General features: G+C 40.3%; 1 protein-coding gene across 1 annotated transcript; it reads right to left on the bottom strand.

The window, feature by feature from the left end:
• LOC110834372 (MOXD1 homolog 1) lies at positions 1–25672 on the bottom strand. The gene is made up of 11 exons (XM_022073464.2): positions 24046–25672; positions 9391–9543; positions 8252–8443; positions 7889–7975; positions 7275–7482; positions 6747–6848; positions 5736–5899; positions 4849–5091; positions 4335–4525; positions 3258–3615; positions 1–416 (listed from the first exon to the last, which is right to left on the bottom strand). Exons 1-11 carry the CDS (start codon positions 25048–25050, stop codon positions 225–227), a joined length of 2895 nt encoding a protein of 964 aa, XP_021929156.1. The 5' UTR covers positions 25051–25672; the 3' UTR covers positions 1–224.

Genomic DNA, 25672 nt, shown 5'->3' on the forward strand with positions numbered 1-25672 from the left:
TTTTTCGGTGTGCAATAGGATAAAATTTTATTTGTGGAAAGAAGCGTTATTTAGTTCGGGCGTTAACCTAGCTGTTTAAATATTATAAAACTGCAAACAATGCCAGTGTTTTTGTGAAATATGGAACATGTTTACGTCCTTTTTCGATAACTAGAAACTCAAGAACTGATCGTTGTCTATTGAAGCTCAATACTTCTGGTGTTGCTGGTGTTAAGGCCTGCTGCTCAAAACCTTGTGATGAAAACGACTATTTGGATTGTGAACTGGAGGAGTATAATGTTATTAATGCCATTAATTGAAGAGACAGCAGTGTTGCCACTGCCCAAGAAATTCCTGATCTTCCCTTCACATTTTGTCTTGTTCTTGGTTTCGTCTGGCAGTTCCGTAAAGTTGGGAAATGAAGTTATGGTCAACGGCTGAAACAAAATTAAAACTTCATGAAATATCGTGTTTCGTACAAAGCGTACGGCATGTCACAGTGCGACGTCAGTACATTTATTTGTGTTTTGGCCAACACTGATAGACTGTTGAGGTTCAAAATATAATTGTCTTGTTTAGTTTTAGTTTAGAGAAAAAAACAACAACAAACAAAGAAACAAACAAACAGAGTAGACTTTTCTCCAACGCGGATTCTATTGTACGCGTGAAAATAATGTGAATAATTATTGCTGAACACGGAAAATTCGATTATAAGCTGTCTGCCAAACACGCTGTATTAGCATACGGAAAATAGACTGTTAAGATTTTGCGTGTGTATTTGCATAATCGACTTTGTTTTATTTAGCACATGTGGAAGTGTCAATATTCAGCCCAAATGTCATCCTGCGATTTATACCTCCCTCATCTTTTACTCCCTCTTTTGTGTTGGTTGAAGATGGAGGAAGTATGTTCCTCCGAAAAGCTGGCATCCACTTACAAGTCCACACAGCGTTAGAACTGAGAAGACAGCCAACGACATCCTCAGATCGTGGGATTGGTTTATAAGTGCGAGGCCTAAACATTTAATAAATCTGGGTCAGTGGTACGGCAACATGCGAATGACGTGACTGTAAAATCTGATAAAATTGATTTTAAAGCGTCAAGTGGATGATCTGACAGCGAGAAAACGTGGAATTGTTTTTAAGGAATTCTGTGCTGTCCACTTCAGCCCTGAAGATGGAGTCAATGTGTCTCTGCGAAACACTGGCATGTATCGACGAGTCTGTATGGCGCCAAGACCTAAAACAACAGCATCATGATTCTTACCGCAGTGAAAACCTCAGCTCTCAAGAATACGAAATCCCGCTAGAAACGCAAATCGATTGAAATTCAAAATATTATCGTCATACGCTTATTCCGTCCTCTACAGTTTCTTATGAATTGGTGCAGTTTTGTGGAGTATTTACTTCTGTACCTGCCGGATTCTGCACAGTTTTAACTGACCGCGTAATTATTTTTATTCCGAGAGGAGTTCAGAGAATTTCTCTGTGCAGGTCACTGCAGTTACCAGGCAGCTTACATGCCACACAAGCTTCTATGGGCGTGGTGGAACCTCTTCAGGCATTTTTCGGGAAAACTCATTAGCGTTATGGATGGAGCCTTACACATCTCATTTAAGACGGGTGCAGAAGTGGGGCCGATGTAGATGGTAGATGTTTACCAACGTTTCAGAGGTCATACTGCCTCCATCATCAGAGTATGAAGATTTCTGTCTTCTGGGTTGTTGAGCTGTGTAGTCTGGTCGATGTTTACCAACGTTTAAGAGGTCATACTACCTCCGTCATCAGAGTATGAAGATTTCTGTCTTCTGGGTTGTTGTGCTGTGTAGTCTGGTCGATGTTTACCAACGTTTCAGAGGTCATACTGCCTCCGTCATCAGAGTATGAAGATTTCTGTCATCTGGGTTGTTGTGCTGTGTAGTCTGGTCGATGTTAACCAACGTTTCAGAGGTCATACTGCCTCCGTCATCAGGGCGATGAGTATGAAGATTTATGTCTTCTGGGTTGTTGCGCCGTGTAGTCTGGTCGATGTTTACCAACATTTCAGAGGTTATACTGCCTCCGTCATCAGAGTATGAAGATTTCTGTCTTCTGGGTTGTTGTGCTGTGTAGTCTGGTCGATGTTTACCTACGTTTCAGAGGTGCTCGCTGCCTCTATCATCAGGGCGCTGATAATGATGCACTGACCGTATTCACCGTGTGAGAACCTCAAATCCTACTTAGAGCTTACAGTTTATTCCAAAATTTGCGAGTGAAGATGAAGGAAGCAGACTTAATGCTGGAAGTTGAAAGCCATAGCAACCGAAGTTTGTGACATTCATAAATAAAGGGTTTCACGTATTTATTGCGGCAGAGAGATCCGGTTATTGTGACCCAGAAATAAAGTCATCATGCCAAGAAAAGTAACATACCTTGACGACTTTAATAAAGAATTCATAAACAGGATTGTGATGGATTTCTATGTCAGAAGAAAACTTCAATCAGTTATATTTGAAAGGCGCTCAAGTTTAAAAGGGGATACCAAAACTTACGTTTTTCAGCTTTAAGAATATTAAAACGCATAGGATTCAGATGTAAAACAAAAGAAAGGTGGACGGAGAAGAATGACATCGTTGCGGGACAGTTGGCGTTTCTGCACCAAATTAGGTTTTCTCGCAATTAGCGCTCGGTATTGTACTTAGACGAACCCTGGGTAAACCAGAACCACACATTAAAAACTGGTTTCGAACAGATTTGTAAATTATTTGGAAGGGCAGTGAAAGCCACCAATCAGTGACTTCGTAAAAATGTCAACACCCACTAAAAACAAGATGTCATCGATTTTTTGGAAAAGAAAATAATTTGCTTTTTAAAAACATAAGTCACAGGCGTTGGCTAAAGCAAAGCAGGAGACACAAAATAAGACACATTTACAATGGCGGAAGTCAAGAAAAATTAATGGAGAGCTTGGAAGGGCGACAGAAGAAGCCTGGGCTTCTGACATGAAACATAAAAACATTTTTGCAAGAAGAGTTTGCATAAGAAATAGGGCTGGACAAAATCTTTTTTGCACATCATCGTAAATATACAAGCCACTGAAACGGTGGACGAGAATAGTCATGAGCAGACAGCAACATGTGATAATTATGACGAAAGATGAGTACATTAACATTTTAAAGGTTGTGGTAATGGCCTGTTTGAAAGTACTATTTTATTGTTGTTTGCCAGGAGAAACTTTCAATGAAGTGTCAGGACAAAATATGCTTTACGATAATAATAGGAAGAAGTGGTATTACTCACAATAGCAAGCTGGTCATCATGCTTTCTGCAGAATACCATGTGCTTGCCAGCATACAAGGACTCCTCTACTCGTTGGGTGAGCAACCTCTCTGTCCATGGTAGCTCAACCAGATGAGATGTGAAGCTTCTGTTCCGGAACTCATCTGGCTTGCTTATAACAAGCTCCCCGAACAGCCCACCAGAACTTCCTTGGCTACCGTCTTCATCCTTCACCACAAATTCTTTCATTTGCTTTAGCATTGAGATTGCCTGTTTGTTTGCTTCGTCATCCAGAGCATCTGTAGGTCCAGTTGGGAAAGTGGGCGCTGTGCTGGTCGTTGTCGCAGCTGTAGACCCCGATACTCTGTTCGAACTTTGCCTAAGACACGAAAGCAAATTGAGTGAATACACGTGCTGTTTCGCATTTGTAAGGGAAGACAGGCCTATCTGTATCTTCTTTGTAATCTCCCGTTTTTGCCTTTATAGCGTCGGGGTTGATTACTCGGTCCACCTCCTCCATTCCTTCTTATCCCTTGCTAAGGATTTCATCTGCGTTAAACTTTTCCCCTTAACCTGTCCTATTTCTCTAATAGTATCCAAGTAGCTCTTTCTAGGTCTTCCTCTTGTTCTGGTATCCTCAACTCTAGCTTCCAAAAACTGTTTAGTCTTTCGCCTGTTTTTATGCAGACGGGAATTAGCCTAGTGTGTTAGGTAGCAATATCAAACAAAACAACAAACAAACAAATCAGAACACGTTATTATACCATGAGCTTATGTTTCCTCTGCGAGGAAAGAACTTTAAAAATTAATATGTAAATAGATTGGGGTCCGCAGTGGCCGCTTGGTCGCTGGGACCGTGGGTTCGAATCCCACTCAAGCCATGGATGTTTTTCTGTGTTGTGCTGTCCTGTGTACAGGTAGGCCTTGCGACGGGCCGATCCCTCGTCCAAGGAGTCCTACCGAATGTCTACAGATCAAGCCAACGAAAAGTTGGGACCCGCATTGCTGAGGCACTTGAAGAACGGGTCGTTCCCAGTATCCCAGTAAATAGAGTGGCCGGGTTACAAGAAACAGTTCTGTTGCGTAGGTAGAACTTACTTATTGTCTGGGCGGATTACATCGAGAAACATCTTCTCTACTGTGTCCATGTCCATGTCATAGAACTCGCGAACACCGAAAGTCTCAAAGAAGTACTTGACAGGAGTCATACTGTAGCAGGCAGCGAGTTGGGTGCGTGGATAGTACAACACAAAGGCAAGGCACATCTCTTCTTTTGTCGAGTAGCCACCCTGTGAACAGATCTCGTATCAAGTCAAGTGAATTTGCTAAATGTGTAAAAACTACGCTATCGTATATAGTCGACATCTTATTACTGGAAGAAAGCGTAAACAGATTTATTGTAGCTGAAGTTTCTAAGTAATAAAATGAAAATTCCATCAGTGGTATTGCATTATCTGACAATTATCTATGAATTAAGAATGATAACTGATTAATTTCATTTTCTGCATTCAACATAGACCTAGTTCTAATAATTGTTAATGATAAAACTGAATGAACTGTAAATTTTCATCCTAGCCGAGAGGCTGGTAAGCACGAAGGCCGAATAACTTACGAATGTGGGCTCAGTCCTGTTGGGCGTCTGGTACACGCACTCGGTCACTAGCTCATCGCCAGGGAAGACGGCTACTTCTTCGGGAAGAACTCTTGCCTGTTGGTAGTTAAAGTCGTAGTTATCATCTTCAGCGATACGCGGTAACTCGCGGCCTTCTCGGATGTGACGTAGCCTGAGCTTCTTGCCTGCTAGGTGAGAGTGCAGAACCACTGACACGAGCTTGATGCCCGTCTGTGGGAACATCTGTGTAAAAGATAAATTTTTTATACAAAATAATAGTTTGAATTGTGATCAAAGCAATAGTTTTGCTCAAGGAAACGATTTCTGTGGCTACTTTCGTGAACAAAAGATTATGTTTGCGTGTAGGAAATATTTCCATGGGGAATTTCATTTTAATTAACATTTTAATTTTGGTGTTTTGATGCATAAAGAACTTTAATCATTGAAGATGTAAAAGTGTTTAGGACTGAGTTAATTCAGGGTAAGAAAAAAAATTGTATGATTTCAGTGAACATGGTTATTTTTAATCTTTCCACAATAATAGATGTGGTGTCACTTAAAAAATGACACTGATTTAGATGGATTTATGCTGACAAAATACAAATGAAATCAGGATATTTATTTTAAACAAATTTGAATTAAAAGTCTGTGTTTTGAAGGAACTTGAATTTGTGTTCTGCATTTAGGTGTACTTAAATTTGAGTTATATATTTTCGACAAACTTAAATTCTGTATTTCAAATGGAAACCAATTAAATGTCTGCATTTAAATTAATTTGAATTAATGTTCTATGTTTGATGTTAGCTATTCAGATATATTACGTGTGAATTGCTCCAAAAGGCTCGTAACTGATGCTGAAAGTATAGAAACAGCTGTGTTGAACTCACTCTGTGGGTACAATGTGAACTGCAGTAGCCTGCCGTGCGATACTCTCGCTGGTACGGAGGCACGATGTGAAGGGGCGTGATGGTGATTCCATTCACCAGGATGCCGCCATCATACTGACGCAGGTCCTCCGTGTAGTGGATTCTGATACCGGAGTTGTCCTTTACTGCAGAAAATACATGCACCATGCAATATCGACGTTTCTTTGTGTGGATATGAGACTTGCTTTATCATTCTAAGGAAATAGGATCGTAGAGTGAGAGTCTTTGAAAACAAAGTGCCAAAGAAGAAATGTTCATCTACAAGAGAGGAAGTAATACAATATTGGAGGAAATTACATAATGAGGAGTTTTATAATTTGTATCTTTCATCTGGGTACTGGGATACTGGGAACGACCCGTTCTTCAAGTGCCTGAGCACTGCGGGTCCCAACTTTTCGTTGGCTTGATCTATAAACATATGGCAGGGCATGTGACATGTATGAAGAAAATGAGTAATCAACACATAATTTTGGCTGGAAAACTTCAAGTGAAAACACCATCCAGGTAAAGGAGAGTCTAATTTTTGATTTTTTTTATGACGGTCATGAATCATCTAACCCCATAAAAGCATGGGATTTCTTGACCAGTTGGATAAATACCATATTTTCATTGAAGGTCATGTTGTATGGGATGTGTGAGCTGTTACGTAGTTTCTTTATCAGTTCAACATATAAACTTATTTGTTCAATAAAATATAAAAATAAAGTGGAAATATCTTAGGTAGAAGAACAATTTTGCTTATGGCGAGGATTCTGATTCTGATTATCTTAAATTAACTTTAATAAATTAACAGCTAGTGCAAATCATTATGTATGGTGTTTCTGTAACAGTTGTAGATACACGTCAGTACACATCTGACTCCTGATAAACTGATTAAATATTATTTATATAGCAAGAGAACTGATTTTGTCCCTGCAGAATTGAATATTCCAGAGATGCAGCTCAAGATCATATGACATCGCTCCTTCTTACCTTTTCTGAACCCTGGATTGTCGTAGTGAATTTCCAGCATGAAATACTTCGCTCTGTCACCATCAGCAAGAGGTAGTCCTATGTGGTCAGGCAAGAATTCACCTGCACATAGACGGTAAAAAGCTATTAGTCACTCATGCTGGGTTGTGGGTGGTCTGTATGTCCCCACAAACAACTTTGTTCCGACTTCTACGTGTTTCTGTTACAAATACGTAAAATTAATGCATAATGGAGGGGCCATATATGTCTCACGTCCAACAATATTTAATGGAATATGATGAGTGCATTGGGAGGTGCTGGAAATATTCCACATTTTGTCTTCCTGTGTTATTCTTATTTTATGGTCCCTAGGAAAGCCCTTCAAGTGACTCTTATTACACTCAAATGCCGAAGTACAGCATATTGCAGGTTTTTCTCCTTGGCGCTACAGTTCACAGCTGAACATCCATAGTCACCATATTTTTATCATCTTGCTGGGAATGTGAGTTTCGAAAATAAACTGCACACGTGGATTTATCAGAATTTTACCTTGAGAGCCAATGGCCCATGCCACGATGGCGGTCATACACTGGTCCCATTCTGTAGGCATCGCGCTGGAATAGCAGGATTCTCCTGGGTGTTCCACATACTTCTGGAACATGGAGTCCAGGGATGCAAAATGGTGAGGTGCCACACACTCGTAAAGTAGCATGTGGTGTATGTAGCGCTCATTTCCGGGTTGCAGCACTGGCTCATACTGAAACAGCGACATATATGAAGAAGCTTTTGCATGGGCTGATGCTGAAGTGATTGTGTGTATTGGAACGTATGTTCCTACAAGAACGTTCTTATATGGGTTAAATCAGGAAAAATATTTTTCCAACCAGAGCTTTGGCTTGTGAAACTTCTTATAAGGATGATATCATGCCTGTTAAATGTTCTTTGTAAGATGTGTAATGACAGACAGAAATTATTACGTATTTTTCATTGTAATTCCTCTGGTTATGGATATTTAGTGTGACGAATAACAAACATTTTTAAGATGACTTGATATTACTTATTGAGTTCGTGGACCGTGTAATTCAGAGACCGCTGTTTATCCTCCTTGCATCAAGGATCGAGACGTGATTTCTGATGGTTTTACTCAGACATCGAGTACTTACGCCGATAATGTGATGTTTCCTCTGGAGTGAAGGCACCTTGAATATCTTGCACCAGTACAGGGTGTCCATGTTGTCCGGAACCGTGAACTGAGAACAGACCAAACTTATGGTCAAACCGACGTTTCCGAAAGGCGCATGCAAAGAAAATAGACCCGTTAGACCACAGTTATATTGGGTATTTTTCAGTGACTGAGGCGATCGCCCTGATGTTGGAGACATTAAACACATCTGAAACATCCGTGGCTTTATGCGACATTACACGGCGCAGTATCCCAGAAGACAGTCATCTTCATACCGAAGACTGTCCGACATAATCGTGATGTAATGCTTAACCATCATGACGGCGCATCAGAAGTTACTCACGTTTCGTTGAGTGACGTCCCAGTTCTGTGTCTGGAGCCCGCGTGGGGCCGCTTTCTTGACGGGCGGGGTCAGGAGTTGCAGGCTGCGAACCCCTCGGTGTTCCTTGCCGTGCCAAGTCATCCCCACTAACTCCCCGCCGTCCAGCATCGGGTCGGCGTCGTGCGTCGCCCATATCACTCGCACAGTGTCTCCCTGGCAACAGCAACACGGCAATTACGTGTCTTGGCATGAAACTGCATAAACCGGCCAGAATGGTGCAACGCTGATGCTCTAGATCCGTCTACTGACGTATCCAGAACAAATTTCGGGCGGGTTGCCGGTTGTTCTTATTGAAATTCATAGTTGTTTGTAGCTTTCTTATTTGACTCATGTAATCTTTACAGCTGAAACACTGCAGGTTCCACACTGCATAGGGCCACTGATTACCAGCGTTTTACTTTGAATATTTGAGATATTTACCACATGGAAAAAATTCAAAATTACGTTTAAGTCTTAAAGAGATCTGAATGTGTGCCAGATAAGTTTCGAGCGACAAGCTTTTAGAGAAGTTTGAGCTTTGTATGAAAGCAAAATCATTTTATAAAGACGGACGTGTTAGTGGAGGTAAAGCTCCACTCTTAACCGTGGCGCTGATGTAGGCGAAAAATCAGCTTCCTGCGGGAAATGAGCTGCTGGCAGCAACTTCAAAGCAAAGGGGGCGGTTGCACGTCTGGTATAGACGTGGTGGAGAAAAAGGAAGAATTCTATCCGTATTGGGAATCGAACCCCGATCTTCCATCCTGCAGCTGTTAAATTTACTGTCAGCTATTCCTCCTCCCGCTTGTTATGTAAGGTGGGATTGTAGGCCCAACTGACAGACGCAACAAATTAATTTCTCCCAAAGATTTTTAGTATGACCTCCAATAACAAATTTAATTGCAGAATAATTATGACTCATTTCTGGAAACTTTGCACGTTTTAAGCCAAGTGCTTCAACAGTCAATAAATGTTCATCATGTGTTTATGGTTTCGTTTACTTTCCGTTGTAAACAGCGATAATTTTCTTCAACAGCATTAAAAAGTTGATCATCGTAACGTTGAAGTGTTTTCTTCGCGGTAGCACCGAACGTCAGAGGGTAAAGCAGTTTTACAGGACTCACCCCCAGCACATAGTCGTGGGTACTGTCACACGTGTCCAGAGCGCGCCGAAATCTGACCACGGTGTGACTCTCGTTCTGATGTCCGCCCACTAGGGTGCAGTCCTGCTCTGGGTCAGCTACTGGCGCTCCATTTGTGTCCTGTCCGTACGAGTCCTACAAAACAAAAGAAGGAATACACACTCGTTATCACTTCCTTCTGCCTTCGCGGATTGACGGCGAGTTGATTCCCACTAATGGGATTAATTGCCTTCAAGAGGACGAAGGGGCAAAGAATAACATTGGGATGTATAATGGATGGTCAACACAGGAAGATTACAACAAAAACAGCGTAAATGACACAAGAGTCCAACACGTAAACGTACAATAGTGTCAGAAATAAAACGAGGGTTACTAATGATGACCTTCGCCCTTCTACCAGAATGATTCTCTCCTCGCCAGACTGCTTCATTGAGCTAGGAAACCCATAGCAACCAGGCAGACCTCATAGAACTGACGTCGAATGCCTGGATTTAACATATTCCAGATATAAGGAATGCAACACACACAGAAAGGAAGGAAGGCGGGCTTCGGTATCTTGCGTCAACCCACATCAAGAATCACTCTGCGGATAAAGATTAAGACCCCTTCTATCTTGTTCCGATCCAGAATTGAAAGAATTAAATTGGAATGGCCGGGAAATAATGCAAATAATGACTCTCGGTGTATCGTACTATAAGTTTATACCCATAGAAGCAGACACTCTAATCATGAATGTGAAGATTTCTGTCTTCTGGGTTGTTGCGCTGTGTAGACTGGTCGATGTTTACCAACGTTTCAGAGGTCATACTGCCTCTATCATCAGAGTATGAAGATTTCTGTCTTCTGGGTTGTTGCGCTGTGTAGTCTGGTCGATGTTAACGAACGTTTCAGAGGTCATACTGCCTCCGTCATCAGGGCGATGAGTATGAAGATTTCTGTCTTCTGCGTTGTTGCGCTGTGTAGACTGGTCGATGTTTACCAACGTTTCAGAGGTCATACTGCCTCCATCATCAGAGTATGAAGATTTCTGTCTTCTGGGTTGTTGCGCTGTGTAGACTGGTCGATGTTTACCAACGTTTCAGAGGTCATACTGCCTCAGTCATGAGGGCGATGAGTGTGAAGATTTCTGTCTTCTGGGTTGTTGCGCTGTGTAGACTGGTCGATGTTTACCAACGTTTCAGAGGTCATACTGCCTCCATCATCAGAGTATGAAGATTTCTGTCTTCTGGGTTGTTGCGCTGTGTAGTCTGGTCGATGTTTACCAACGTTTCAGAGGTCATACTGCCTCCGTCATCAGAGTATGAAGATTTCTGTCTTCTGGGTTGTTGCCCTGTGTAGACTGGTCGATGTTTACTAACGTTTCAGAGGTCATACTGCCTCCGTCATCAGAGTATGAAGATTTCTGTCTTCTGGGTTGTTACGCTGTGTAGTCTGGTCGATGTTTTCCAACGTTTCAGAGGTCATACTGTCTTCGTCATCAGGGCGAAGAATCTTCATACTTACAGCTGTGAAAACCTCAAATCATACATAATCATGAATGTGTCGCTTTCGTGTGTAGATATTTGTTGAGCTACCTGTACAATTAAGGCTCAGCTTGACAATGGAAGTTACACCTCGTGACTGACTCATATTGCTGTAATTTCCTTCCACTTCGTAGAGGAGGATGAAACTTCACGCCTGGCTTGTGCAGGCTCGGAGTATGTTGCTTGGTTCGTCAAGCAAGACCCTCGCAATTAACGCTCTCGACCGAAAACAGAGCATTTAAGTGCACGCTGTTACGAAGAAGAAACCGTGTGACGACGCAGTATCGAAACATTCACGTTGTTTGCTGCCCACAGGCAAATTCTCCTCTTCACATTTTGGTTCAGAATCACTGTTAATGATTTTCTGCTCCAGGCAGTCCAATATCACGTTCCGTGCAATAGTTTCTCGAAAACGCGTGTCAACGATATATATTTTTTAGTTTATTTAACAACGCTTTCAAAGCTTCAAACTGTAATTGAAACGATACGAGCACTGTACGTTGAACCTGAAATTATGTGAAGGAAAGCGGACATGGCATATTTTGATGTTCAGCGGGGTCCAAGGATAAACCACGTACTCATATTTTAGGTTTCATGGTATCCATAACCAAGGGTTGCGATTACTTTAGGGTAGGAAGCAAATTTTATGGGTGAGATTTGAGGTTCTCACGGCGGCGAATTTAACGTGGTTTATGTATTCTGTAGACCGCCACAATAGTCTAGCCGTTAGAACGCTGGTCTTGTAATCCTGGGGGGTCTCGGGTTCGATTCCAGGCGGTGCCCGAATTTATAACTTGTGTTGGGCAAGGCCGTGGTCTAGGCAACACGGAGTTTTCCTCCGGGGACTTCCCCGGTTTCTCCGTGGCATCCCAACAATTACTCCATTCACACACAGAAGAAGGCAATGGCAAACCACTTCTGGATCATCTGCCAAGAACGTATATGAACAGGTCCCAGTCCGAGAAAAGGATGGAAGGATCCTGTTCATATGGACCTGTCGTCAGATAGAGCACTAAATAACAAATAAATGTATTCTGTAATACAACATATGATCTGTTCATTTGTAAATATGTTCACTGCTTCAAAAGTCTTAATTCCGCGTAAAGTCAGATGCTGCTTTCGTACCTTCGCCATTCTTATTCTTCTGCAGTAGACAGACAGACGGTAAGCGGATGTGAGGTGTGCAGAGGAATTTGCCTTGGGGTGCGGCAGCTCAACGCTGTATTTGCCTCGCAATCGGCACTTCCTGTTGGAGTCTCACTCCGAACATGCTTCATTGGAGTATCTTCTGTAGTTTTCAAGAATTCACAGTTAATAATATCGAACACTGTGTAATTGTCGATATTCCGACTTCGTATTCTTGTAGAATTCGGCGCAGTTTCGAGTCGTATTGACGTGCAAAGTATTTTTATCTTTTCATCCAAACAAATTCTAGAAATCAGATGACATCTGATCAGCATCTCTCTCGTACCTCATATCTAGTAAGGTCCGTGTGTCCCTGAAGCACACGTAGGCATTTTTAAACACAAGGTTTAACCGATTACGTTTACTGTCTGTCTGAAGATATGTCGTGGAACATGATCGCCTTGAAATTTCCCAGTGGGACTATCGTCATTATGGCATGTTCGCCTTTAACTGCGCTTCGCAATAAGTGTTTTTGCTGCATCTAGACGAGGCTCCAATTTATCTCAAATCTAACAAATTCACCCAAGCAAAATAAATTTAATTGTGGACGCCATCTTTGTTAAAGACTCTGAGATATCCGGTCCTATACTGAATCTACGCCTGAGTGTCTCCTTATTTAATTTTAATTATCCATACGGCCTGCGATGCTCGTATTTTAATTACTGTACAGTCTTCTGATACTTGGTTGGTAAAAGGAAAATTATATTGAAGTATATCTGATATACACAGCTTTTCGAAAATTAAGTTTGCTTTAGTCCGGTGATCCGTTGTAATTATAATTTCTTTAAAATTAATACTGAGTTGAGCTGAGTGCAGTATAAAAATTAGGCTCGCCCGTGAATCGCATGAATTTGTGGAGTAAGGTTCTGTCGTTAACAAACGCGTTCAACTTTACATACACTTAGTGTCACAAAAACTATGTATACACGACTTCAAGGAATGAAATAAAGACATTTTAATAAAAATAAACCATTACATACGTCAGTATTGACATTTAGTGATTTAGCGAATCTGATGAAGATGTTCAAAATGACCACCTTTTGTTTCGTGGCAAAGTTGACAGCGGTGAACGACTGAGTGACGAGACACCACTGAAGCAGGTGCTGTGTATTAAACTTTTTGGGGCACTCTGTTATTCAACATAATACTTATTTAGTATTTATCTCATTATTAATTTTCTTGTTAATAAAACAAAGAATCGAACTATTAATACAATCTAATGTCTATATTTTAAACAAATTTTGATGACGTACATAACCACACCTTTTAAACGTAGTTTTGTTTGCTACTATTTCAATTATTGATCGGAACCTGATTGTTGACAGAACAGCACAAATTCAGAGAACCTTGAATTGTAATGTTGTTCAAATACCGCAGTGTGTATTCTGTGTAATATATTTAAATATATATTCGTTGTTGGTTGGTGATAATATTTTTTAAAAATTACTATTTACACTGCGTTTAATAGTATTATATTTTAGTTAAACAAAGATAATTAATTATTTTAACTTTCATGTGCTCTTTTGTTTTCAGCAACAATTATTTCAGTACTATATAAATTTTACTGTCATTCTTTACGGGTATTTTCTAGTAAGGATGTGATTGCCAGATGCTTACAGGACCAATAGGAATTGTGGCCTAGGAATCACCCCCTTCTTTTATTGCTTTCCTTCGGCAGATGCTTATAATATCTTTTATCCCAATAAAATAGCAGTTTCGTCTTGCCATTACCATTCTGTGTGTAGATTTTACGTCTTTATTCGAATTTCGTCAGTGGTGTGTGCCTCTCTGAGACAAATATGTCTTGTTTATTATCTGTGGACTGTCTTTCTGTCATGTTATCCTAATCCCCTGTGTCGGCGGGCGCGTGCCTCTAGAATGGCAGCGTGCTCTTCCACCAGCTGCCGCCTCCACAGAAACCGCCTGTTTTGGCCTCAGGGCTCACCAGGTGTTACCTAAATACTTGCGCGGAAGAACGGCATTAGTCCGCGAGAGCTTCGAACTTATATGCACACTAGACGAAGAACGATTCACGTCAAAGCTAATAATCGTACTTCATGCGATGATTCTGAATCGACACCAAAGGCAGTCCACAGAGAATTGAAGCTTCGTGTGTTCGTAGTCGGATAAGATAAGATAAAATGGACATTTTGAATAACTAATTTGGCAGGATAGGAGACGAGTAGTCGTAATATACCTATAAGAGCTGGAAAACTCAGGACTATGGTGGAAAATTTCATCCATGACAGCTGGAGTTCTGTACGAAGATACATTACCGCCTATCTAATCTGCTCAGTTCCTATCATTTCCATGAAGTTCATTTTTATGTGGAGGAAAGAGTGATTTTTTTATAAGGATGTGCTGAGGAGAGACCTAAGAGAAACATAGTAGCAAAATTGAGAAAATTATATAACCAGGAGGTTAATGATATGTAATTCCCTGAGAAGTGTTAAGGTATTTATATAAGAAAGGTAACACATCAGGGAAACATGGAACGCATAAAAATGTCTGAAAATTTCTAGGTAAAATAACAGCATATTGCTAGAAATTGGCAGGCGTTTTTAAGTTCATGTTAAAACATCGAGACCGAATTTGTTAACTAGATTATTCTACAATATAAGTCTGACTTTGGATGACATTAGTAGAGAATCATGCCACCAGAAGTCTTAGGCATTGTCAGAATATGCAGGTAGACCGAATGGTTGAGTTTCGCGTAATTATCACCACGATTATTTTGGCAGAACTGGGCCATGTTCCGAGGTCAGTTCCGCTTGGTAGTGGAAGTCCTGAATACTGCTATCGGGTTCCATAGCGGTGGGAAAGTCTTGTATATTTCGGCGCGTGTCTACTGGAATATCCATTAATTAATAGTCGAAATGGGTAAATCATTCAATCATTGTTTTGGTAATTATTAAATATACTTCGTGTGATTTGAGGTTCTCATTGCAGCGAGACTGAAGATAGGTGTCTTCCGGGTTGTTGCGCCGTGTAGTCTGGCTGACGTTTCAGAGATGTTTCCTGCCTCAGTCATAAGGGCCGTCTTCAAATAATAATTTATTCGTACTGCAGATTTTTGGATGGGAGAGAGAAATTGGTCGCGTCCATAATGAAGCCACTACCCGACTTTCGTGGAAGTACTTACGGTAAATGTTAAAATTTTTTGGTCAGCCGTCCTAAGGATTCAGTATAACTCCTAAACGCATGCACGCCACACACATTACTTTCAAGGCAGAACGGAAACCAAGAGATTCAAACGGTTGCAGCAGCTGTCGAGAGTGATATTTTGCGCATGCCAGGTGGGGCTTGGCGTTTCGCGTTTATGTATAGCTGAAAAACTTAAAGAAGCAGAGCTTGAAAATCCAGCAACGTTTTTTTTTGACGTAAATACGTCTATATTTTAGGGTCAGTGTGATTCGGCAAAAAGTGGAACGAAAATGTGGAACGAAAAAGTGTAACTTCATTGTTATGTTACTTTGGAAACATCATCAGTTTACTCAGCATTATTGTTACCTAGGAAACGTCATCTGTTTACTTAGCATTGTTGTTACCTATAAAACATTACATTACCTTACCTTACCTTAAATTTCATTACATTACTTTACATTACATTCAGCTACCACAGACCCATCTTAAGCCTAACTAATTCAAGTTAAATAAGCAATGTCTTAATCAAACTTTACTCAATTGTAAAGCATGTATAAAGGAAATATTTAGAATAAAGCCAATACATAAACTTCCTTTCCGTATAGACGTATTTAGGTCAAATTCTCCGGAACCGTGGTTCCACTATCACTTTTTTGTTTGCTTACACTGTGATAAACAAACAAAGGACTGGTCTGTTTGTGATATGCAAGTTTCTTTTACGGCGACCGTTTGTCAGCTATCTGCACAACTCCCTCTGGTAGGATGTACGCGCCTTTCCATTCAGCGTGGAAGAATAGATGTGGATACGTGAACTGAATTTGCCTGTCTCAGGATATGAACCACGGCAGGATTTGTAGATACGACAAAAAGTTGATAAAATTTACTAAATCAATGAAATCATTCGGACTGATTTTAATACCTCCTAGTTGTTTAATATAAGGATTTTTTTTATATGTAGTGTTCTGTTTGACGACAGGTCCATATATTATGAACAGGATCCTTCTAACCTTTTCTCGGACTGGGACCTGGCAGATGATCCAGAAGTGGTTTGCCATTGCCTTCTTCTGTGTGTGAGTGGAGTAATTGTTGGGATACCACGGAGAAACCGGGGAAGCCCCCGGAGGAAAACTCCGTGATGCCTAGACCACGGCCTTGCCCAACACAAGTTATAAATTTGAGCACCACCGGGAATAGAACCCGGGACCCCAGGCTTACAAGGCTAGTGTTCTGACCGCTAGACCACCGTGGCGGTGTAATATAAGGATATGGAATTAAAAACTTCTGATTTGTTGTCCTCGGAGTAAGTAAATTTTTCCAACCTGTTTGCCTGTAACGCGTAGTGTTTGTAAACCCCTATAGTTTGTTACGTGTATGTAAATGCTACTCTAAATTCAACGGTGAAACCGAACTCGTCGCTAACACCTGCTCGCGTCCTTACCCGCAAAGTTCTCACAGCAGCTTGTGTGGTTTGTTCTAAGCTTGTCAAACGCAAGAATTTGAATATTAAGATTTCGATGTATTCTATTGCTTATCGCTGTATATACACACACACGTTAGGGACAGGATCGATTTTATTAATGGCGATGAATCGAACGGTTTATTCCAGCAGAACACACTTTTTAGAATGTGATCTTTGCAGATATGCTCTCTTATTCTCTTAAGGTTTTCGGACAAAAATTTTGTATTTCTCAAATTTCTTATGCTACGTGCTACATGCTTTGTCAGCTCACCATTCTTAATTTCATCACCTCAATAATATTTGGTTAAGAATAAAAACGGCTAAAGGTAAAATTGTTCCTGTGGACACTGTCTATAGCCTGAAATATGAAAAAATATATCAGCAACGTTTCGGAACCTGGATTCTGCTTCCGTCTTCAGGTAAGAAAGAGGCAAAGCCTCTCTGTCCAGGTCTGAGACCAGCTGAACGAGGGTACCCAACAGAAAGACTTTCTGTCCTCTTTTCCCCTCTTTAGTAAAGAACTTCTTGTATAGCCGAAGGGCTATCAACTTTGCAGAACAGCCGATTCCCTGGAGTTAGCTGTTCGTCTTAATAAGGAACATAAATAATTTACCTATACTTAGCTAGCTAGTCATGTAATTAAAGTTGTTCGTGCAGTTAACAAAGCCTTTGGTTTCTGAAAATTATGCATAGCTGTGTTCACCTTGGCAAGAAACTCCTTAACAAATCGTTTATACCTTCCCGCATCACTTACTCATGCATATATTCACAACAGCGTACATAGGAAAAAAAAGTTTAAAAAGTGAAAGAAAGGAGACGTGGCTCAAAATAAATCTGACGAACATTTCAAGATGTCCGTCTTCTGGATTGTTGCGTTTTCCCTGGAAAATAGGCATGACTCGAGGTTACTGATGGGACACGTTGTTTCAACACTGGAAACAGGCCATTGAGACCTCGGGTTAACAATGTTGTTCCAAGATTGTTAACTTGGGCGATTGCCCACAACAGTGACTTCGGGTCACATCGCAACACTGGTTTTGGGTACTGTAGTTGCCTAGCTACGTAGAATTCTTCGCGTTTGCTTCGATACTCTTTACTAGTGTCTGATAAAGGTGGCGACTGACTTGTAACATTTGCCTGTAATGTAACGTGTTACAAATCGAGCATTACACAAGTGAAGACAGCGAACGGAGCCGCTCGATGCGAGCCGCTCACGCTCGCGGGCGCTCCATCGTGTTGTCGGTTTTTTCGCGAATCCCTTTGAGTGTTACATTACAAGTCAGTCAGTCAGTCGAAAGGCGTCGTAACGAGCATTCACGAGTTCTTTAGATAAGAGTAGCGTATTAAATGGAACAAAGATAACACAACCTCCATGTCCGACATATTGACTGTGCTCGTGTGTGCTCCATTCATTTCGTTCAATATGTCGGACATGGAGGTTGTGTTATCTTTGTTCCATTTAATACGCTACTCTTATCTAAAGAACTCGTGAATGCTCGTTACGACGCCTTTCGACTGACTGACTGACTTGTAATGTAACACTCAAAGGGATTCGCGAAAAAACCGACAACACGATGGAGCGCCCGCGAGCGTGAGCGGCTCACATCGAGCGGCTCCGTTCGCTGTCTTCACTTGTGTAATGCTCGATTTGTAACACGTTACATTACAGGCAAATGTTACAAGTCAGTCGCCACCTTAAGAGTTAATGAGTTTTTATGTACGGTATTTTGAGTTTCAGTCTCTACCGATTTTCTTGGACATTCTTGAAAGCAACGTTATAAATAAAATATGGCCATTTTGAATAGGAAATGCATAACACAAATGATTATTTATACTGACTTTACTTTACTTTAATTTAAATACGCTTTGACTAGTTTAATTTGTTTTCTGAGTACGCCAGTTCCATTAAAATTGTTTGCGTACAGTGTCCTTAGATTGTTAGAGCTACGATTTAATTTCCAGCCGTTCCTATGGTCAACTAAGGATCATTCTCAATCCCATCATTTAGGGGATTCTGAATGCTTGACTTTTTTTTCAAGTTTTATCAACATTCCTTACTGGCTGCTTGGTACTGTCTTGGTTTAGTAGTGAGATTTCATTCGAATATCTTTATACATTTTAAGAAACCAGGTATGTAATCGCAAATAACAGACGTATCCTTGGATTTATCAACTTATTTTTTTCCCGATACAGACAGATAAGTCGCACAAAGGCTGAGTCTTCACTTAAGGACAAGGTGTGTTCATCCCTTAGGGACTTATCATGGGAACTGAGATCTTTTCGCAGCTTCAACGGTTCCCTCTGACTGGATCTGTACCCTCCAGAAGCGATTGTTTGTAAGACCGTGGGATCTTTCTCCCACAGTTCTTCCGCGCCAGTGAATGCACAAAAGAAGGGGAGACTTTTCTCATAGCCTGGAATGTTACACCAAGTTTCTTTTATTATTTTTTATCTATTCTTCTTTATATAAAAGGTTGCTTAGTTCTTGAAAGCAAAAGTGTCAATTTTTAACGACGTTTTTCATGTCATAAGCTAAAGAAGTTAAACTTAAGTATGAAGAAAAGAGTAAATAATGTAACAAACCTAGCATTTTCTGTGTCTGTCTAGAAGCCTAGAAATTAAAATAAACAAAACTATAGTTTTAACTGCTGTTCTATACAGGCGTAAAATTTGATCCCTGAATCTCAAGGAAATGATTTTAAAATGCAGCTACAATTTTTAGGCCAGAGTTAGCATTACACGAAACCATGAACAATGTCGCTAGGACTCGATTAAGGTTTATTCTGATGCGAATCACGCTTATTAAAGAGGTTTCGATAACATTCGATGTTTTGATAGCTACGCCTGTCCGTTCACAATTAACTTACGAGAACAAAAGAAAGCAATGTAGCGTCACACTCATAATGAGACAACAGTTACGGTTGAACAATTTCCATTTAGCGTAACATAAGTAATCATCACTGTTTTTCTTTACATTCATCAAGTTTCTGAAAACTGTTATCCCGTATTTACATTTCAGAAGGTACTGAAACTATAAACAGGGTACTAATGGCCGAAATATTTTCCTTGGGATCGAGTCTTGCCTCAAGACTCCTCGACTTGATCCCCTCCGCTGGAGGGGATTGAACAAAAACTGGTTGTTACCTGCCAGCAGCCATGCTGCTAGACTTAAATGTGGTTATTTTTATGCATCTCAGTGGCGGGTACCAAAACCTCACACGGAGATTATTCTTAAAGTTTTTCAGCCTTCCCAAGATAGGCCTATATCACATCCTCGTGTACCTGGGCCAATGCTTCCGATCCTGAGATCACCAAATATAATTTAAATAGGCCTGATTGAAAGAAAACTGCTCATTTAAGGCGAGAGGTAAAGCAAGGATCTGAGGTTCTTACAACGGCAAGAATGAAGCTGGCTGTTTTCTGGGTTGTAGCGCCGTATAATCTGGTAGATTTTTTCAGAGTCTACGTTTGAAGGGAGTCTGGAGTGAGACGAATCAGGTGTTGGTGCGTTTGGTAGGAATCCGGCTTCAGTCGCCGTGAAAGTGTGTGAAGAAATTGTATAAATATACTTTCAATGCGATTTGTTAAAGTGATGCTGCAGTGGATTACAAAACTGTTCAATACAAGAGAAGTTACTTCCCTTCTACTTTGATGGCTCATACGCTAATAATAATATTGAATGAACGAATATAGAAATGGATAAACCAAGATTAGAATAAAATCCGACGAACCGAAACTGTTACATCAAAATTTGAAAATGTTACAATCTTCTGTTCTTAATGACAACTGAGATTTCACTGAATGCTGTTATCGCCTTCGGCTTTATTGTTTCGATGTCGTTTCTCTTCATGTCTAAGAAATCGTCAAATAAGTCGGCCTGGCAGGAAAAATCTTTTGGAAATAACCGTGTAGAATGGCATGGCTGAAGCGAAATGATTTCGTTACATCTTTCTTCGTCGAGTCCAATATAAAGCAAAAAAAAAAAAAAAAAAAAAAAAAAAAAAAAAAAAAAAACTTGAGACATTTATAACGAGGCGTTCAAAAAGCGAGCTCTCCAGCGGCTTCTTTGTAGACTGCATTTGTTTTTTTGCACAGTATTCATCGTAAGGAAATTCGCAGACGACTGCGATCCCTACATAATTTGACTGTTGCCGTATTTTTATCTATACAAATATGCGAGAATTTTAATGTATATGCTATATTAAGTTTCATATATTCTCCTGGGATGGTTTCGTAATAAATTCGTAACATTCGCGTTGTCGCTGCTTTCACATTTTTCGTTCTGTACCTTAAAAATGTTCTATTACACTTTATAGAATTCTAACATTGAATCATGCAACTGTTGATCCCACTCAAGAGTTTTCACGACATCCATCGTTACAAGTACAGCTCTACGTTAAAGTAACATGGTGATCTACACTAACAGAATTTCATAAAAAATTAATAAAATTTTATTCACAAGCCATCTGTGAAGACAAACACATTCATACAGCAGGCAACGTCTTCTTCGGAAACCCTGTTGTAGCGGTAACACCCTCTGGTTGATATTGTGGTTTACCTCAGTACTTCCAACTAAATGCCGCGAAAATGCTTTAAAGTAGATAAAAATCGACATATTCCATATCCTTACCCACTCACCATTCATTATCATCCTTCTATCTCATTCTTCAGTCTCCAGTCTCCACAGCTGAAACAACGTCGTTAAATAACCTAAGAAACTACCATAGAAAATATGTCAGGTTTGCTAACGATATTCAAACCCGATACCACACGGTACAGTAAGAGACCTTTTCCTGTTACATATCAGATTTGCGGTCGAATCGGTTGAGAGTCCCTCACGTAATCTAATTCTGGTCAGGAAATGAGAGAATTCTAGTTGTATTTCTGCCAGAACAGCCTTATAGATTGGAGGAAACAGCTTATTTCCTCATGAATCGCATGTTCTATAACTATTTGAAACTGAGGCCACTTCTTATCAACATGAGAGGAAGCTAACCTCGTATCGATTTCCTTAGAAATACTACTGCAATGGACTTCCGTGTCAGATTGGATGCAGACTCAGGATTTGCGTGATAATTGCCTTGAATCTTACAGCCACGTTAAGGGACCGTAGAGGACCACGCCTACACACGGTATTTTACCCCATCGCAACAACGCAGCACAGCGCAGCGACGTTTTTGCAGATATTAAGATAATTTCTAACCTGATTTACCGGTTTCTTATATGTGTGACACAGGCTCGTGTTTGAATATTACACAAGCCACTTTTTCACTGTCTCGTCCTGACACTTGCTTCACAGGAGCGATGGGAAAATCATCCCTTAAAGCCTGTTTATTAGGGTCTGCAAGTTCAGGGACTCAACATGCGTCTCGTGTTTTCGAGGGGATCGCCCCGATGTGTGAGATCTAAGGTTCTGGCAGCGATGGATATAATGATCGTGTTCTTCTGGGTTGTGACGCAGTTGATCTTGTAGTTGATTGACAGTGTTTCGAAGGAACACCGCCTTCAACATCGGGGCCTTCAGTGTCCTTAAACACTTCACAACTACTTCCACATATTATTCCCCTGTATTAACATCTTACGTTACAGTGAACTTTAAAAACTGGGAATAAATCAAACTGACATTTAGGATATTGTATATAATTATTAACACTCATGCAAGCATCAATATCGACCGGTAGCTAATTATTCCGAGGGATTTAGTTGATTCCCTGACTATTTCCAGGTATATCAGGAAAATATATTTAGATAGACAACTATAATCTCCTTCCAAAACTTCCTTAAATGAATTTGATTATTTTAATAACTTACTTTGCAGTTAAAACTTCGTTCTTTGGATCTAAGAATCAATCGAGTATATTCTTATTATTTTTAAGTTTATTCGTGAATTTATCTATTTCTAATTGGGCTTATTTCAGCAAGAGTGTGAACAACATAGAGTTGATTGTTTTAATTGCAAGACTTAGGAGCTCTTGCGTCTGGCTTGCGAAACAGTCTGGCCTTCGACCGTGGCCTCGTCTCCGGTCAGCAGCGAGTGGACAGATGATGATGGTCCATGATGCAGCATCCCCCGCTTCAGTAGCGTTGCCATAGTAACAGAGACTTCAACATTCAGTGGCGTGCTACTACAGGTGTTGAGCCACTGAACCATGCAGTCATTTCGGAATATGTTTAGGCCCAGGGTTGCAAAAACTTGCTATAAATTTAGGAGCTGGCTCCAAAATGTAGGAGCAGGGCTATATATTGGGAAAGGAAATAATATTTTTGGCACGTTACTATGGAAACAATTTTTTTTGAGAAACTAAGTCATAAAATTCCTCGCCTTTTATGGAATATGAACGTACTGCGTAGGAGGAACTCAAAACCACTAATAACAAAACACGACTTGGACTCATTATTCGCCACTTCCATTCATCTACCATCCACACAACTTACTTAATATTATTACTGTCTCCATCTTGTTCTTCTAAGATACCGCTTTAGAATATTTTCCTTACGAACATCCTGGATGCGTTTCTTGCTTACCACATTCGCGCTGCATATTCTACACACAGTAGTTTCATAAATTTAAGTATTTTAAAAATGCTAGATGACGTAAAAATCGCGATTTTCCTTATGCAGAATCCAATATTCTAAATTTATTAGGTCAGATATTTACCTGATGTCTGAAAAAATGTATAAAAATTTATTATTTCTAAAATATGTTTGGGAAATAATGTTTAAATCTTGCGCAATCAAATTTGTATGTGAAATTCTATATGAATTTCTTAAACAACATCCCAGATGAGTACATTATTCGAAGACAAGTGATGTTAATATGAATATAGGAGTACTTGTAAGGCAGAAATTGACTATGTCAGAAAAGAATATATCATGTATTGACCTAATTACAGAGATAAATGAGATTTAAATGAATTGAAAAAGATGAAGAGACTTGGTGGAGTTGTAATGAATATATAACTTCTTAAATAGGTGTACTACCACAGTTTAAATTAAGGTTTTTAGATTACTTAAATATTTTATGGTTGATTAATCAGATACTCGAGGAATGGAAAATAACGTTACATTACATTATATTTCGGGCCGACTGATAATATTTTCAGTTTCAAGAACTGGTAGCCCTTCCGAATTTACAACTTGTTATGCAAGTCTACGTTCAGCTGTGCCCAGTATCGGAGATCTCATTTGAGTCTTGGGCGCCTGTCAACACATTTTAAAGCCAAGTCTTTAAAACGTCTACTCTATTTATCATAAAGCTACTTCTCTCTCTCTCGAGCACAAATTCGAGGCTTCCCATCTCTCTTAGAAGAAAGGTTTGACACTCACCACAACGTATATCTTTCCACTGTTGTCATCCACCCAGCTGATGATGATGTCAGCTCCGGTCATTCCACCACCCGGTGAGAACCCCACTCCCACATAGCCTTTAGTAGCTGCCTCCACCAGGAACTCGACGTAGTCTTCTCCAGCCATCGCCTTCCAACTCAAGGTCACCAAATCGTCCAGCTTCACGGAGTGTGTTACGGAGACTAAATTTCGCCCAGTTTCTTCTTCTGAGTTACCAATACTGTTCCCACCTTCAGTATTATGCCTCTGTCTAGAATCTGCCTCGGTAATTTCCTCCGCCCTGCTTGTACTGGTCTTTCCCAAACTTCTCTTCGCCCTGTGTCCTGGTTTCGATGCCCGTCCTATAACATCACCTCTGTTCTGTTTCCTGACTTCGTGTGGTCTGTTCGAATATGTCACCTCTTCTACATGACTGTCTGTCTTTCTTTGACTTCTCTTAGCTCGAATTTCATGTCTCGATCGCAGACGATTCTTTGGTTTTATCAATAGTTTATCACCCTTTTCTACTCCTCTAAGGTTCCTTCTCACACGGTCCATCGCTCGAAGGGTTTTTAATTTGTCAACTCTAACTTTTTCACGTTTCGATTTTAAATGTTGAGTGAGATTCTTTTTACTTTTCTGATCTGTCACGTCCTTAGAATTATGTATCACGATGTCACTTGGTCCACGAATTTGACCGCCTGGCTGATGATCTACGTCCAAGGTAGAACCTCTGCTTGCTTCCAGGTCCAGATCTGCCCCCCTGTCCACGTGCATCACATATTGATCCAGAAGATCTACAGTCTCCGTGTGATCGTCCGCCCTCCCTTTACCAACATGAATCACGTACTGATCAAGCAATTCCAAGACTCTCCCTTGTTGAACTTTATCACCATCTTGCATTAAATTGTGATTGTTAAGTTTTGATGAACCTTTTATTGTTGCTAATGGTACTGCTAGCAGAGCGAGCAAGACAATGAGTGGTGACCTCGATGACACGCTCATTTTTGGTGATATTGTTCGTGTGCGATTAAAACAGTCGTTAATTTAATAATCGTTGCTAAATCATTTGTCAATTTTATGCAATAAAATTGTGCATTCACTGAACAACTTTGTCTTCTTTCATTTCTCCGAAACACAGTTGAAGTATGTAACAATCAGTTGCCATAACAATTGATCACTTTTGGATGTTGATTATAGTAATTGTTATCAGTTTCTGTACCGATCTGTGTCTTGTCGAAATTACCTACAGTACAGTTGAAATGACTTTTCTACGGTTATCACAACAATCGATTCGTTGTCACATGTTAGCTGAAGTACAATTCGTATTTTTGTTATTACGTTACAGTCGCGATGGCTTGTCACTAATAAGTGCTATTTTTCTGACAACCGGCGTCACAAAATGATAATTATTGTTTTCATTACACAACACTTTGTTTTTGTGAAGTTAATAATTTGACACGCGGTACAACTGGCGACAAACTTAACGTAAATCACTGTCCTTGACACTTTGTTGCTTATGTGATTTTACTCGTAACTTTCAATTCCCGAAGCTGGTTTCGACGTAGTGCGCCTGTTAGTGGCAGCTTCAAGTTAGCGACTGGCGGGAAGGTTCTATGTGACTAAC

Source organism: Zootermopsis nevadensis, unplaced genomic scaffold (genome assembly GCF_977971745.1).
Source record: "Zootermopsis nevadensis isolate Lab colony 2312 unplaced genomic scaffold, Znev_1.0 Znev_ptg000030l, whole genome shotgun sequence".
In the NCBI taxonomy this organism is placed as follows: domain Eukaryota; kingdom Metazoa; phylum Arthropoda; class Insecta; order Blattodea; family Termopsidae; genus Zootermopsis; species Zootermopsis nevadensis.